This window comes from Lontra canadensis, unplaced genomic scaffold, assembly GCF_010015895.1.
Source record: "Lontra canadensis isolate GAN:19392208 unplaced genomic scaffold, GSC_riverotter_1.0 scaffold18, whole genome shotgun sequence".
Taxonomy (NCBI): domain Eukaryota; kingdom Metazoa; phylum Chordata; class Mammalia; order Carnivora; family Mustelidae; genus Lontra; species Lontra canadensis.
Window position 1 is genome coordinate 23,312,105 of NW_022631012.1, and position 17,938 is coordinate 23,330,042.

Consider the following 17,938-nt stretch of genomic DNA (forward strand, 5'->3'; position numbering starts at 1 on the left):
AATACTATAGGAATCACTTATACCTGAGAAATTTCGCTACATAAATCACACACATCCTCATTATCCCCACCGTTTTAGCAACCAATATCCAAAAAAGAAGGGAAGAAATTCTGTGAATAATCAGATATCTGAGGAATAAAGCTTATTTGATGAGTAAAGACGTAAGACTTAATTATTTGAAAATGTAATATTTTAATAAAATTTACTATTTTTATAGCAACTTTTTAATTTAAAACTTCTAGAATTTTGTTTAAAATGTTAAATTTTTAATTATACTTGTGAATTTACATAAAGATACAAATTATTCTCAAAAAGTCCTATTTCTGTTAATTTTTACTACATCAGAAAAAAACCCTTAATCAGAAAAAACCTTAAAACCTTTTATATACCTTGATGTTAGGAGAAGGGTGATTTCTCAGTAGTTGAATAAGTACTGGAAAGGCATTTTCCTCTACAACAAATTGTTGACTGATAGGATTACTTGTATGGGCGACACCTATAAGAATATACATATCAGTAAGAATATTTCTTTCCATCTTGGAAATGATAAAGTCAAACACAGATTGGTATGTTGGGTTAAGTTTTCTAGCATAATATGGTTAATAAATTACAAAAGGAAACACCATATTTTACGGGTATTTACCAAAAAGATACAAATGTAGTCCAAAGGGGAGCCTGCCCCCAAATGTTTATAGCAGCATGTCCACAATAGCCTAACTATGGAAAGAGCCCAGATGTCCATTGGCAGATGAATGGTTAAAGAAGATGTGGTAGATATATACAATGGAATATTACACAGCCATCAGAAAATGAAATCTTGCCATTTGCAACTAGAACTAGAGGGTATTTTGCTAAGTGAATTAAGTCAACCAGAGAAAGACAATTATCATATGATCTCACTGATATGTGGAATTAAGAAACAAGGCAGAGAGTCATAGGGGAAGGGAGGGAAAAATGAAACAAGATGAAACCAGAGAGGGGGACAAACCACAGAGACTTTTAATCTTAGGAAACAAACTGAGGATTGCTGGAGGGAGGATAGGGTAACTGGGTGATAGACACTGGGGAGGGTATGTTTTGTAATGAGTACTGGGTATTATATAAGACCAATGAGACCCAGGCATGTACCCCCTGAAACAAATAATACATTATATATTAATTAATTGAATTTAAATTAAAAATAAGGAAATGCTATATCAACAGTATTTTACCTGAATTAATTTTTTAAAAAGCAAAATGAATAAACATGGAAAAATTACTATTAGAAGAGTGGATGTTTTCTCTAGTCACAAAACCAAGGAATGAGAAATGTTAGACTATCAAAGAATAATAATATAAAAACTATCATTTACTGAAGATTTATTACTTGCAAGGTACTTAAGCTTGTAGTTGTTATTGTATTCCATAAAAAAGCATTTTTATAAAAATGACTAGAGTAAGTCTCCTGGTTAAAATTTCTAGATTCCTTAAATACACATACTAAAAAGATAATCTCACTGTCTCCTTTTATAGCATAATACTTTAAATTATAGGCCAATCTCAGTTTAAAAACTTCTCATCTCTCTCTAGTGGATATACAAATAATTTGAATTTTGTTGTTTTGCTAACAAATACCACAACATACACAGCAGGTTTATATACTTAAATATAAATACAAGATCAGACCTCTCTCTGAACAATGGAGAGAAGTCACTTATCATCTGGGGAAGTTTGAAGGAACTGGAAGAAATAGGAACAAAGGACATGTTTGTTTCCTCCTCCCCAACCCCCACACTGGCCACCTAGGGATGTACAGACATTGACTACATGAATATTCTTGATTCAGCTGGCAGGTCTTGAATGCCTAACTCATCAGGAACTGAGGTAAAAAGTAGAGTTAAAAAGAGAAATTAGAGGGTGCCTGGGTGGTTCAGTCAGTTAAGTGTGTGAATCTTCATCTCACTTCAGGTCTTAATCTCAGGATCATGAGTTCAAGCCCTGCATTGGGCTCCACATTGGGCATGGAGCTTACTTAAAAAAAAAAAAAATGGAAAAGAGGAATTAGAATCTCTGCCTCCAAGGTGTTTATATTCTATAGGGGAAGCAACTATTTAAATACATCATTTCAGTACATGCAATGGGTGCTTTAACAAAGATACAAAAAATACACTTGAAGCACAGAAAAGGGATTGCTCAACTCAGAGTAAGTGGAAATGGAGTAAGCAGGGAGGTTTTGAAGAGTGAAGGTGCTAATGTAGGTCCCCCCCAAAATGAATATTTTTAAATAATCATGATTATGATAACGATGATGGTAGTATGATAAGACGAATACCATCCCATCTCTAACTGAATCTTCACATGTTAATAATGGGATGAAACTCCATTAGGTTAGGAAAAGAACCACTACGGGCAGTAGGCTGAACCATTCTCAGAGCTCACTCAGCGCTAGGAATGGTTTATGCTCTGTGGCCAGAGTTCAGATTCCCATAATTCAGGGGATTATATAAGGAACTAAGTTCTTGGAACGATATCATCTTAATAGTGGAGTTAAGTTAGTTCCAGAGTGAAAGCTGCTCTAGAATTGTCCTAATAAAGCTTGAAAGCCAGCTGCAAATGGAGCAAACTGATCCCAAGTAAGATAACTGCATGCCAGAAAAAACCCAACTCCCTTTAAAGGAAAACCAAAAAATTCAGCATCTATCAGTTTGCAATTCACAATGTCCAGCATTCAATCAAAACTTATTATGCATAATTTTAAAATAAAATATACCTAAGATAAAATATATACAAGAATTATGTATTGGAAACTAGGAATCATTGCTGATTGATATTAAAGAAGACTTAAACAAGTAGAGAGACATACAGTTCATAGATTGGAAGTCTTAATATTACTGAGATGCCTGTTCTCCACAAATTTATTTATAGATTTCATGCAATTCCAATAAAAATAATAGACCTTTTTCATAAATTGACAGACTGATTTTTTAAATTATATGGAATGGCAAAGGACCTAGAGTAGCCAAAACAACTTTGAAAAAGAATAGCAACGTTGAAGGACTTATACTTCCTGCCTCCACGATTTACTGTAAACTTTCAATAATTAAGACAGTGAGTATAACATAAAGATAGACAAATGAGTAAATAGAACAGAATAAAAAGTCCAGAAATAACTCAGAAAAATTCAATGGAGGAAAAGATAATCTTTTCAATAAATGGAGCTGAAACAATTGGACAGCCATATAAAAAAAAAATCTTGGCCATATGCAAAAATTAACTCAAAATGGATCATATGTCTAAATACAGAGAAAAACAGAAAACCTTTGTGATCTTGAGTTTGGCAGATTTCTTAAAGAGGACACAAAACTTATGAACTAAATTTAAAATACCAATAAATTGGACTTCATCAAAATTAAAAACTTTTGCTCTTCAAAAGACCCTGTTACAAAAATGAAAGACACAGTATAGACTGGGAATAAGCAAAATATACATCTAAGAAATTATTTGTATCTAGAATATATAAAGAATGCTTACAATTCAATAAGACAACACAATTTAAAAAACGGGCAAAATAGGGGCGCCTGGGTGGCTCAGTGGGTTAAGTCTCTGCCTTCGGCTCAGGTCACGATCTCAGGGGTCCTGGGATCAAGCCCCACATCGGGCTCTCTGCTCAGCAGGGAGTCTGCTTCCTCCTCTCTCTCTCTGCCTGCCTCTCTGCCTACTTGTGATCTCTCTCTCTCTGTGTCAAATAAATAAATAAAATCTTTAAAAAAGAAAAAAGTAAAAATAAGGGAAAAATATCTGAACAGACACTTCACCAAAAAGGATATACAAATAGCAACTAAGCACATGAACAGATGTTCTGCATCATTAATCATTAGGGAAATACAAGTTAAAACCATAATGAGATTTACTACATATGCACTCGAATGGCCAAAATCATCGTACTAAGTGTTGGCAAGGATGTGAAGCTGTTGGAACTCTCATACACTGCTAGTAGGAATGCAAAGTAATAGCACAACTTTGAAAAACAGTCTGGCAGTTTCTCTGTAAGTTAAACACACACCTACTCAATGACCCAGGAATCCTTTTTGGTATTTACTCAAGAGAAATGGAAACATCTGTGTTTGTACAAAGACTTACACACAAATGCGCATGGCAGCTTCATGTATAATAGCAGGAAACTGGCAACAATCTAAATGCCCATGAGTGGGCGCCTGGATCGGGTCATAGTATGTCCGTGTGCATTTGTCAGGCCGGCCAGAGGAACAGCAACAGCGTGTGTATGCATGTAGGGAGGCAGATAATAACTACAGGTACCATAAGTCATAAAATCATCCATCATACCATACAATGGAATACGACTCAGCATTAAAACAGTGAACACATATGCATAAATATCAAAGTAGCTATGCTGAGTGAAAGCAGCAAGAAAAAGGCATGGCTGTAAAATCTAGTTACAGAAAATTCTAGAAAATACAAACTAATCTATAGTGATAGAAAACATCAGTGGTTCCCTGGGGATGGAAGTGCAAAGAGGGGGGATTCCAAAGGCACACAATGAAACCATTTGGGGTGATGGCTATATTCATTTATTTGACTACTGTGATGGTGTCACAGCTGAATGCACATGTTAAAACTCGCCAAATTGTATGGTTTAATGTATTTTTATATTTTATTCTATTGTATATTTTATTTAAATATTTTATTGTGGGGCTCCTGGGTGGCTCAGTTGGTTAAGCGTCTCTCTTCAGCTCAGGTCATGAACTCAGGGTCCTGGGATCAAGTTCCATGTGGGTCTCCCTGCTCAGCAGGGAGTCTGCACCCCCCTCCGCCCCCGCCCCCCGTGTGCTTGCGCTTACACGAACATGCTCTTTCTCTGAAATAAAATCTTTAAAAATAAATAAATATTTTATTGTATGTAAACTATTTCAATAGGTCTTTAAAAACCCACATTTAAAATTTTCTGGGCATGCAAAGAAGCAGGAAAATATGATTCATAATCAGGAAAAAATATTGGCCAGTAGAGACCCAGAAATGCTACAGATGCCGGAACTCATTACAGGGACGTTAAAACAGCTATTTTAAATATGTTACATATGTTCAAGAGTGTAGAAGAAAAAATGAACATGAGGAAGAAGAAAAAGGGAGGTGTGTGTGTATGTATACCCACTCTAAACCAGTAAATTTGAAATCAAGAGTTTTCCTCTACAATTCTCGTGGAGATCCCCTTGTCTGTGGCAAATGTAGATGGTTTGTAGACAGCTTCAAAGTGAAGTAATGAGAAGAAATCGCATTTGTGTACGGGCATGTACACACACACACATGGTAGTTTTGTATATATGTTGTCATCTATTAGAATTTTAGAAATCTCTATAATCTATACCATAGGCTCTGGCTAAAAAAAGAAACATTATTTTGTCTGACTGACTGTCTTGGAGCTTTAATGAACTTCAGCAAAGTAGCTTTTTCAAGCATGGAGAAAAAAAATCTTTTTGGAACCAATTCCTACATTCTTCCTTCAGCTAGACTATTTTTTGAGGAAATACTATCAACTACACATAAAGATTTTTTTTCTTATGTATAAGAAACAGTCTACAATCAGCTTCATGCATTCATGAAGGTCAGCAAAGAACTCCAATGTTTATTTTTGGTAGCTCAATCACTGACAATTCTATACACTCTTACAGACATCCCCAAATGTTAGTTCCTTTACAATGAAAGGAACAACTAAACTTATTGGCCACTTTTATTTTTTTAAAAAGATTTTATTTATTTATTTGAAAGAGAGAGAGAGATCACAAGTAGGCAGAGAGGCAAACAGAGGGAGAAGCAGGCTCCGGGCTGAGCAGAGAGCCAGATGTGGGGCTCGATCCCAGGACCCTGAGGTCATGACCTGAGCTGAAGGCAGAGGCTCAACCCACTGAGCCACCCACACTTTTACTCATTGAGGTCTTAGAGAAATAAAAAACAATGATAAGCCTTTTATAGATTATGACTTAGGGCTTTATCAGCGCGGACAGAGAGGAAGGGAAGTATCTCACTGATAATTTAAGAATGGAGAAAAACTTTACAAACCAATACAAATGGACCCCACGGCTCTGATGACACTCAGAAGTGTGCCTTCCGCGATTTTACTAATCCTCAGTAAGCGAACCAACGGAGCGATGCCATTGCCCTCGCAGATCTGGTTCTGATGCATCCTGCTGTCCTTACTTAGGGCTATGACCGCCTCACCTCCTGGTCAAGAAAAGCAAGAAATATGTCGGCTACTTCAAGGTGCTGCTCCACGTGGTGTGGATTTACGCACAGGAAATAACTTACCAACGTACTGCATTTTAGCAGACGGCGACAAAAGCATGTTTATTATAAAGTTGTATCCGATCTGCTCTGCCATGTACTTCTGCTGTTTCAGGGTTTGTCCCGCCAAGGCCCAAAGGGTTACAGCTCCTTGTTCCTTAACATCTGTTTGAAACGCCTATTTAAAAAAAAAAATTCCATTCTTCCAATGCACCTTTATTGAACATTGTAGGGATGTTTTATAAAATATTCATTCTAAGGGAGCCTGGGTGACTTAGTCAAGTAAGTGTCCAACTCTTGGTTTTGGCTCCTATCATGATCTCAGGGTCATGAGTCGAGCCCGGTGTCAGGCTCCACACCAGGCGCGGTGTCCGCTTGAGCTTCTTCCCTGCCCCCCGCAACAGGCTCGCGCACTCTCTCTAAAACAAGCCAACCAACCAACAAACAAATAAGTAAAATCTTTTTAAAAAAGTTCATTCAAGAATTCGTTTTAGGGACGCCTGGGTGGCTCAGTCGTCAAGCGTCTGCCTTCAGCTCAGGTCATGATCTCAGGGTCCTGGGATCAAGCCCTGCATTGGGCTCCCTGCTCAGTGGGAAGCCTGCTTCTCCCTCTCCCACTACCTCTGCTTGCTTGTGTTCCCTCTCTCGCTGTCTCTCTCTGTCAAATAAATAAAATCTTAAAAAAAAGAAAAAAAGAGTTGGATTTAGTTTTCTTCTCACTTTACTAAATTCAGTATTGAATACTTTGTCTAAGAAAAATGACAAGTTATCATAAAATTCCTACCTTGAGGAGTTTTAAAAGATATTTACTTAATGATTTTTCCAGAAATGCTCTCTGTATATACGGGTTGTAACTAGCCAGTGATTCCACAGCCATTGCTCCCTTCACTTGGACACTAAGTTGTTTCCCTTTAAAAAGAGCCACCAGAGGAGGAATGGCTCCCTCCAGAGCAATAGCGTCCTGAACATCCCTGTTGTCACGGGCAACCTCAGCGATTGTGGCAGAAGATACAGCCTTCAGCACATCTTCAAATGAATTCAAGAAACAGTTAAACAAACCTTTTAAAAATATAAAAATGCAACTTATCATTAGATTCCTTATTAACAAAATCCAACTTAGAGTGTATAGAAAACTTAGAAAATAAGAAAAATAGGAATAAAATTGTCCAGATTCTCACCACCCAAATGCAAGTATTTCCTTTAGTCTATTTCACTTTTTTAAGGAAAAGTATATTTAAGTAGTGTTACAGTCATATTAACATAGTTGTACTATAAACACAATACCTTACATTTTAATTTACCAGTAAAACATTTTCTCATTCTTTATGAGCATCAGTGTCTCTTAAATGTTCCATTAATGAGTGTATTACATTTCCTTATCCATTCACCTTTTAAAAAAATAGATGTCATTTCCAACTTTTCACTGTGTTAAACAATATTTAGGAGAAATCTTGGCACAAAAGTTATTTTTCTTTCCTGGATTTTCCCTTAGTATATAGAGTCCCAGTAATATTAAATTATTGGAATAATTTAATATATCACAGTAAATTAGTTTCCAAAAATGATAATTGCATTTTACCCTTCCATAATCAGAGTATAAGAATTTCAATGTGACTGTACAGTTTTAAGTATAGATAAAGAGATACCAGCATTAAGAATAAATACATACATTTAGCTAAGTTGATAAGCAAAAAACTGTGTCTCCTTTTATTTCATATTTTTGGATACTGTTGAATCTATAGTTTCATACATTCTTATTAACCAGTTGTATTTGTTCTCTTTAAAACTTACAGAAAATTTACAGAAGTCCAAGAACTCCCTCAAGATTCAGCAAAAATTGATATACGTCCATTTTTTATAGCTTTTTCTTACTTTCTGTCATGACGTTTTAAACTTACCACATACCTGCTCTGCTCCTGCCCTGAAATGAACCATTTCTTCACATTCTCTTTTCTTTTAATGAGGAATGGTACTTAGAAATCAAGATTTTTGGGTACTAGATATGTTCATTTCTACTGAAATATCATTGCTTCTAGATTCTCCTAGCAGACAAAACTAGGAAGATAAGTATGTTTCCAATTTTCCAATTCCAGCCCAACCCTACAGGATTCTTCATTGCCTTCCCGTATTCTGTATACTTCTTTTCACAGCGAGACCACAATACTATCAATATATTTATTCACTTGTTCAATTCTACAATACTCAGAACACAGGTTCAGAGCCGTTTCACCCATATCACTATGAAATACAAATCCAAGATATGTTTGCAGTTATCTTTTTTCTCCTCTAGGCTGAGATTATATAAATGAAGTGCTATGTTCACCCATTTTGTTTTGTTTTTTTAAGCAGGGTCCACACCCAGCTTGGAGCCCAATGTGGGGCTTGAACTCACGACCCTGAGATCAAGACCTGATCTGAGATAAAGAGTCAGATGCTTAACCGACTGAGCCACCCAGGTGCCTGTGAAGGGCTGTGTTCAAAAGTCACAGGTTATTAATTTTTTTCTTCTTCTTTTAAAGCCTTCATGTGGGGCGCCTGGGTGACTCAGCCAGTTGAGCATCTGCCTTCGGCTTGGGTCCTGGTTTCAGGGTCCTGGGATCAAGGCCCCTGTTGGGCTCCCTGCTCAGCAGGGAGTCTGCTTCTCCCTCTCTCTCTCTCTCTAATAAATAAACAAAATAAAATAAAATCTTTACGTAATTCATTTGAAATCTAGTTGGGTTCGTTTGTTTCTGCTTGTTTTAAATTTTAGTCTCCCCCCAGTAGCCTTGTAGATCTAATGTGCTTTTTTGTAATATGTAAGACACATGTTTCCCAAAGTCAAAACTGTGCAGAAGGTGTCTTTGTATTCGAGTGGGCAGACTCGAAACCTAGTGCTGCTGCTTCCCAGACTATTCAGGTTAGTTCTCTCTATTAAGGCCAATTGTTCATATTTGTGTGTGTGTATGTTTTTGTGCATGTGTGTGTGTGCCTCTGTGTGTGTGCATGTGTGTGTGTGCATGTGTGTGTGCCTCTGTGTGTGTGCATGTGTGTGCCTATCACATACCAAATATATTAACTTTTTATTATGAATATTTTCATCATTCAATCATTTGTTTTCTCGGCAAATACTTTATTGAGGAGCTACTACATGCCAGGCACTGTCTTAGGCACAGAGAAACAGTGATGAACTGACAAGACAAAGTCCTTGAGCCTTATGGGACAAGCCAAAGGCCAGAAGTATGAAATAGCAATATGTTCCACACTAACTCAGAGTAAAATAAGGGAGGGAGTGACAGGAAGTGATGGGAAGGTCATTTCTATTTGGGATTAGGTTAGAAGGGCATATAAGCTATGACAGAAATTTGGGCTTTATCTTAGGTGACAAAGAACCAGTGAATGATTTTTAAAAGGGCAAAAATGTGATCAACTTTGCAATTACCTATATAACTCTAGTAATACTTGGAATGTTAAACCCAGTAGGTTACTAAAATTAAGAGAGTGTGGGGGGATCATTTTTTTACCCTGTACTGCTGAGTCAGTCCAAAAAGTGGAAATTCCTATACTCGGTGTGTTGCTCATTTTGGAATAGTGAGGGGGCGCCTGGGTGGCTCAGTGGGCTAAGCCTCTGCCTTCGGCTCAGGTCATGATTTCAGAGTCCTGGGATCGAGCCCTGCATCGGACTTTCTGCTCGGCGGGGAGCCTGCTTCCCTCTCACTCTGCCTGCTTGTGATCTCTGTCAAATAAATAAATAAAATTTTTAAGAAAATAAAGAAAGGAATAGTGAGTTACAAAATTTCTTACTTTGGAGAATCAGTCATCACAAACGCATGACTTGGGTTCTTTTGGCACTATTTTTTTTTCTCTTTTCTCGAAGCAAACTTCCCAACAGTGAGGCTGAAGTTTTCATCTATTTGACTCCTGTGTCTACTTACCAACTGGATCCAAATTCTAAAGGGAGAGGGACTATCTTAGCGCCTCAATAACCCAAACAGTCTCCAATGCTTAGAGGAAAAGCAGGGACTCAGAGAGCCAGCAAGAGCGGATCCGAACCATAACGAAGCTCTGAAGAGTAAATACAATTGCTTAGGAGACTGTGGTAGATTAAAAACCAACCAACCAACCAACGAACCAACAACAAAGACCGAGAACAGAGGCTGAGGAACCCCGCTTTAAGGGTGTAGATGGAGTTGGTCTGTAGAAGAGTTGAGAATGGAGATGGTCTGGGGCGCCTGGGTGGCTCAGTGGGTTGAGCCTCTGCCTTCGGCTCAGGTCATGGTCTCGGGGTCCTGGGATCGAGCCCCGCATCGGGCTCTCTGCTCAGCAGGGACCCTGCTTCCCCCTCTCCCTCTGCCTGCCCCTCTGCCTACTTGTGACCTCTGTCTGTCAAATAAATCAATAAAATATTAAAAAAAAAAGGTAAAAAGGAATGGAGATGGTCTGAATCTCAAGTCCTGTGAACTGAATTGCGAAGTCTTCCGATTCTGCAAGGGCCTGACTGCAGGCCCTGTCCGTGACCTAGGCCCGCAGGGAGCGCGGAGAGCGCACCGCCGCGAGCCGTGCGGGTGCGCAGCCGACCAAGGACGACGAGCTCCCCAAGTTCTGCGGACAGTTTGCAGCTGAGAAGCGTTTGGCCAGTTTCTGTACAGCTGTGTGCTTCCGCGGCGGGGTCTGCGAACGCCGGCCACGAGCACGGGACGGGACGCTGGCGGCCGCAGGGATGAACTCAGGCGGCGCGAGGCGGCGGGTCGGCGCGCCCGCGGAAGGCGCACAGCAAGGGCCGAGCGGCGGGGGACGGCTCGGGCGCTGGACACCCAACCGAAGCCGGCAAGGCAGGAAGTCCCGGAGCCAGGGGCGGGACGGAGGAGATACTAATGAATCCGTCGCCTCAGGAAACTGCCCGTGCCTCCGCTCTGGGGCCATTTTCCCTCAATGCGTGAAATCTTGGAGCGGGTGAGAACGGTTAAGAAGATACTGGAATTAATAAAACTCCTTTTAGAACCCCTACACATTACAACCCGGCTAACAGCCCAGAGAATTATTTGTTAAAGCACTAAAATTATAAATGAGGCATTTATAAATTATAAACGAAGAGGAAAAAATGATTAACTTTTTTCCCCCCAAAATTATCTTCCTTGGAATGAGGAGATAAAATAGATCACAGAGTAGGATAAGTTACATTCATAAGATAAGGCAAGAGCCCAAAAGAAACAATTTCAACAATTTATTTCTACAGTTTTCTTTCATGAATTTATTTACTGTATTTGTTCAAACGGCCTCTATAATTTGTGCTTTGTTCTAGCATCTAGGATTTGGAGGACGAAAACGGATAGGGAAAAACTAGCCCTGTCTTTACATTTTTTTAGGGGGGGAGGGGCAGAGGCAGAGGGAGAGAATCTTGAGGCAGCTTCACACCCAGCACAGAGCCGGACTTGGGCTCAATCTCACAACCCTAAGATTAGGGCTTGAACTGAAATCAAGAGTTAGACGCTTAACCAAATGAGCCACCCAGGCATGCCCTGCTCTGTCTTTACATTTTAATTAAGGAGATAAGACAGAAATAGTAAAATAAAGAACTATTAGAAACAAGTAAAGAATTCTATGGCTGAAATAAGCATAAAAGCTGGCTCTCTCATGCTTTTTTAAAACTTCTTTAAAAAAAAGAATTTTATTTATTTATTTCTGTGAGAGAAGAGAGGATGAGCAGGGGGAGCCTCAGGCAGAGAGAGAGGGAGAAACAGGCTCCCCGCTGAGCAGAGCACCCAAAGTTGGGCTCGATCCCAGACCCTGAGATCATGACCTGAGCGGAAGGCAGATGCTTAACCCACTGAGCCACCCACGTGCCGCTATAATGCTATTTTTTAAATTTGTTTTTATAATGCTATTTTTTAAAACTGCAGTACAATGTATCAATTTCGGCTGTATAACACAGAACATAGTGATTTGATGATTCTATGCATTGTCTCTAACACTGTTCTTAAAAATGATACAGTTGGGAAACCTGGGTGGTTCCGTTGGTTACTGTCTGTCTCTTGATCTCAGCTCAGGATCTCAGGGTCCTGAATTCAGGCCCTGCACTGGGCTACACAGTGGGTGTGGAGCCTACTTAAAAAAAAAAAAAAAAAAAGATAAAGTGGAGCCTAGTTACTGATGTGGCCAATTAGAGCAGATGACCTTGGGAATTTTAATGAAGGGAAAGGACTTCAAATGATTTCCCCATACAAGAGAGGTTCTTAGAAGATGACCATTTTTTAAAAGATTTTCTTTGTCAGAGAGAAAGCACAAGCAAGGGGAGTGGCAGGCAGAGGAAGACGCAGGTTCCTCACTGAACAAGGAGCCAGATGTGAGGCTCGATCCCAGGACCCGGGAATCATGACCTGAGTGAAAGGCAGACACGTCACTGACTGAGCCAGCCAGGGTGCCCAGCAGGCCGGAATTACTAGCTCTGAAGCTCTAACGTAAGAGCAAGTTCTGTGAGACACCCCCTCATCCATACCCCGACTAACATTTTTCTATCTTTATTCCTGGAAAACTAGAACAGAAAGATGGTAAACTGAGGAAGAAAAACGGGCAAGCTTTCCCTCATTTTTTAATCCCCTCAAATTTGGGAAACCCTGGACTTGAGGCTTACCCTGTTGTGTGTCTGCTCACTGCAATGAGCTGATTCCTACAGAACGGAAGAGACCACCCGCAGTGCAGACTAGAGCTACCTCACAGCTTGTGATGCTCTTGTGCCAATACGTAATTCAGAATGTGGTAATTGGCCTAATGACCTGATGACCTAGAATTCCGATTTCCAATATCTAACAGCGAATCTGAAGCTTTCGTGGCAACTTATTAAATGGTTCCCAATGACCAATATATGTGTCATTCACACAAGGAGTTATCTACTCAAGTCCCTGGGCGTATTAACTGCATTCTTTTCATGATTTATGCCAGTATTTCCATTTATAAAACAAGGTCTAATTAAACTTTGTTTTTAAACCGTAACTCTGAGAGTCAATTCCTTTATAAACCAGCATTTGAACTTGAGTGTTTTGGGTATTTAGTTTACATTATACACGTGTAGATCCATTCTAGGACACGCATTCCTACTGGACAAGTCCAACCTGTATTTGCTTCAGTTCATATATCTGATCGCTTAGAAATAAAACAGAAATTGAGGCTCACCTGAATCAGAACTCAGAAATGTGATAAGATATCGGATGCCTTTATGGTCTCTCACTGCTCTTTGGTTTTGTTCATTTCCCATACATAACACCCGTATACAGTTCATTACATTTATTAGCACATTTTCTATGTCTAACCTCAAAAGACTTATTAGAGCTGGGATTCCATTCTAAAAATAAAGGAACAAAAATTAATTGGTGGGCATGTGATGTGATAAGCTCTGGTGGTATACACTAACACAACTAATGAACTGTTGAACACTGCATCTGAAACTAAGAGTGTACTGTATGTTGGCTGATTGAATTTTAATTAAAAAAACATTGAATTTTATAAGATTTATTCAGTTTTTATTTAAAAACATAAGTCCATAATATCTCTCACTATAAATATCTGCTTATGTAGGAGAGAATGCCCACAAACAAATATGTCTACCGGTATGTCACATTAAATCACAGTTAATATAAGTTTGAGCATAAAGTAGCCTCCTCTACACCAAAATAAAGTGCACTCTAACACTTAATAAATTTCTAAAAAGTAAAGCAACTGATTAAAATTAATTGAATATACTGCCAATTTGGAAATATTTGCCATTGCAGACATTGTAATGGTAATTGGTGATTATATTTGTGCAACACAAAATATTTTTAAATGTGAATATAATTTCCTAATTTTAAATGGAATAAAGACGGCATTTCCCTCTATTAACAGAAATAATGCAAAAGCATTAAGAAAGATCAACAGAAATGTAATCTCATTTTCAATAAAAGCAGGAGACATCTACAATGTTGAGTCACAAACAGTAGGTGTGAGTTACCAGAAGACATGAGCAAGATAGCCCATGGCCACTGTCCACAGGAAATGCTAGCAGAGCACAGTTTTCCTAAAAAGTTGCCTCTACCTTGAGGAGCAGAAAAAGAAACACACAATTCTCAGTCTGAAACAATAGGAATGGGTATGCAGGATGGCGGCAGGCTCTTTCCTGGGTCTACTTAGCAAAAAATTTCAAACTTCAAGGAAAGCAAAGATTAGCATCGAATCATACTGACAAGACATGTTTGGAAGAAGTAATCTGGTGGTGGGTACGACGGAAGAGACAGATTCCGCATTGTGGAGGAAACGGAATCTACATTGTGAGACACAATGAGCCAGTCTCTGTTGGCTCAAGGAAAAGGAAGGCGGAAAGGATCCATGCAAGCAACTCCGTGGCATAATCCATAATTCATAATTCACTTCATATGTGTTCTTTCCCATGTATACTTCCTGCAAATAGCCAGACCAGAAAGAACTTACCTAATTCAAAGATGAGTAATGATCATCAAGGAACTAGAACAGCATCTGTCTAAATATATTTAAGAAAAAAATAGAAAAACTTATGACAGATGAAGAATGCTCATCAAAAAATATTGTCACAAAATAGATGAAATTGTAACCAAAAGTGGCATATTATTGTCACTGAAAAACTTAATGAGGCAATCGCTTCTATAAAACAGTAATGCAGGGGCTGCCTGGGTGGCTCAGTGGGTTGAGCCTCTGCCTTCTGCTCAGGTCCTGATCTCAGGGTTCTGGGATCAAGTCCCGCATCAGGCTCTCTGCTAGGTGGGGAGCCTGCCTCCTCCTCTCTCTCTCTCTCTCTCTCTACTTGTGATCTCTCTCTCTGTCAAATAAATAAAATATTAAGAAAAAAAAACAAGCAATAATACACAGGAGAGACATCAGAGCTCAGGAAAGGTTTTTTTTTTTTTTTTTTTTTTTTGAGATGGGGAGAAGAAACGAGAGCTGAAAAAGCTCAGAAAAGATGTGGAGAAATACAAAAACCAAATTGTAATCAACACAAAAATAAATCAATGCTGAAAAACATAGCAAGTGACATGATAGGATTGAGAAAAAAAATGAAATAAATTGAAATGATGAGTGGACAAGGACGAGAGACAAAGTGACAACTACAGAGTATAGAATACAGACAGCTATATGAGACAGGAACAGGTGATACAGTACACAAATAATTAGTGTTTGCAGAGACAGGTGGTCCTTTAATTCAGACCAATGGATTCAGCGGTCAGTATTTGACTTTCACCTTACGATAGCTTTGACACTATTGATCATTTTTTCCTCTTTGAAACACCTTCTTCAGTTGGCTGATAGGACAACAGATTCCTCAGGCTTCCTCCTACCTCGCTGGCCATTCTTTCTTAGTCTCTTTGAGGTCCCTCCAGATCTTTCAACTTTCCCACACATCCTGGTGACTCAACTTTCAAAATGTAACACAGAATGTGATCACTTCTCATCATTTCCACAATTATCGTTCTGGTCTAAGACATCATTACATGTCATCTGGATTACTATTATAGTTTTTAAATCAGTCTCGCAACATCCACCCTTGCCTGCCTATTTCAAAACAGAAGGTAAAGTGATGTAAATCTCTCCATGGAACTTCCCAGAACAAAATCGCTCAGTGACTTAACATACTCAGCACAGAAGCTAAGGTGTCTCACAGTTGCCCACACAGCCTTACGTGACGTGGTCCACCACCGCCCAGCTGAGCATCTCCCTTTTCCCTTCCCTCTGCTACTTTCGCTTTCCTGCTGTTCCTTGAACATTCCAGGCACATCCCGCCTTCCGTTAACTGTGCACTGTCTCCTCTGCCTAGAGTTCTCTTCCCCAGACGGAAAAGCATGACACACACTCCTACCTCCTTGAGGTCTGTACTCAGTTGCCAACTGCCCCCTCCCCTTTCCCTGCTTTACTTTCCTCCTCACCACTTCTGCTCACCTAACGTACTATATATTTGGTTTATCTGTGTTGTTCATTGTCTTGCTACTCCCAGCTATAAGCTCCATGACACTGGAGTTTGGTCTGTTTCCCTCACTGCTGTCACCCAACATCTAGAATAAAATCTGCCATCTAAGAAACCCACAAAAAGTACTCATGTGAATGGACTAAAAGACTAGTACAGAAAAAAAAAAAATACTTAAACATATGAATTAGGAAAACATTCCAAAAATAAAAGATGAATATACATGTTGAAAAGTTATAGCAGATCCTAGGAAAAACAGGTAACTAATGTTGATGTGTCAGTCCTGGACTTTAAAGATAAAAAGAGAAAGAAAACACTGACCATACAGTAGAAGATTAAAAAATAATATTAGCTAAGATTAAACGTCATGTCAATAAATGTAAATGAGCCATATTCAAAAAAAGTGAATGACAAAGCAAAAATTAACTATACTGTATACGAGGACACACTTATCCTAACTCTGGTTAATTGTTAGATTAACTGGAGATTTCTGAGTTCTAAATAAATAAAGATTAACTCTAGAGGTGGGCCCAGGGTATCCATATTTCTAATACATTTTCCAAATGATAACAAACCGACCAACAGGAAATGACTCAAAACAGTTAAAAAGAGTGGGCACAGCCGAATTACACATGAGAACACAAAGGAAACCGAGATCACAAGCGTAATTCTGGACCAGACAGAACTGAGGGCAGAGGCAGTACATTGACAAAAAGGGCACATTTTATCGTGCGGAATAGCTCCGTCCACGTGAGGACGCGTCGGGGGAAGAAAGCCACGAAGACCTTCCGTGGACCGGAGCAGACACTGAGGTGGCTTTACCTGAGGACACACTGCAGGGCAGGGGCAGCCGGCGGGGACTTCCCGGCGCACCGTCGGGCCACATCCTCCAGCCAGAGCAGGCCTCGCCGAGCGGCCGCGTGTCTTGGGGAATCTCGGGGACACACGCACACCCTGGCGCTGAGGAGGTCGCGGCCGCCGCCCGTGTCACCGCCGGGGACAGCCTCACACGTGCTTTTGATGCGACGCGGTCCCCCGGGGCCCCTTGCGCGCCCACCCGCGCCGGAGCGCGTCGAGCTGGTGGCGGCTCCTCCCCCACCCCACCCCCCGCCGCTGCCCGGGGTTTCCGCGCGGCCGGAGGTCCCGGGAGGCGCAGGAGCCTCCCCCCCGCCCCCCAAAGAGCCTTCCCGCCGGCCGCTGCCGTCGGGGCGCGTTTCTGAAGCTCCAGGTTCTTCTGGCTCTAGCCAAACCCGGCATGCGGGCGCGGATGCGGGTGAGGGCTCGGGAGCGGGCGCGGGAGCGGGTGCGGGAGCGGGTGCGGGTGCGGGAGCGGGAGCGGGTGCGGGCGAGAGAGCGGGCGCGGGAGCGGGTGCGGGCGCGGGAGCGGGTGCGGGTGCGAGAGCGGGCGCGGGCGCGGGAGCGGACGCGGAAGTGGGTGTCGGTGCGGGAGCGGGCGCGGGAGCAGGTGCGGGTGCGAGAGCGGGCGCGGGCGCGGGAGCGGGCGCGGGTGCGGACGCGGGAGTGGGTGTCGGTGCGGGAGCGGGCGCGGGTGCGGGTGCGGAAGCGGGAGCGGGTGCGGGCGCGGGCGCGGGTGCGGGAGCGGGTGCGGGTGCGGGCGTGGGCGCGGGTGCGAGAGCGGGTGCGAGAGTGGGTGCGGGCGCGGGCGCGGATGCGGGTGAGGGCTCGGGAGCGGGCGCGGGTGCGGGTGCGGGAGCGGGTGCG

General features: G+C 41.1%; 1 protein-coding gene across 2 annotated transcripts in view; it reads right to left on the bottom strand.

Moving 5' to 3' along the window:
• Positions 1-17,938, bottom strand: part of ANKAR (ankyrin and armadillo repeat containing) — a 64,867-nt gene that overhangs the window by 13,954 nt on the left and 32,975 nt on the right. The window contains exons 13-17 of one of the 2 annotated variants that reach the window (XM_032860244.1): positions 13,423-13,591; positions 7,061-7,302; positions 6,301-6,454; positions 6,055-6,216; positions 390-496 (exon numbers count right to left, since the gene is read on the bottom strand). In XM_032860244.1, coding sequence (XP_032716135.1) covers positions 390-496; positions 6,055-6,216; positions 6,301-6,454; positions 7,061-7,302; positions 13,423-13,591 — 834 coding nt within the window. The remainder of the gene's footprint in view (positions 1-389; positions 497-6,054; positions 6,217-6,300; positions 6,455-7,060; positions 7,303-13,422; positions 13,592-17,938) is intronic. The other variant, XM_032860245.1, reaches the window with a different exon arrangement.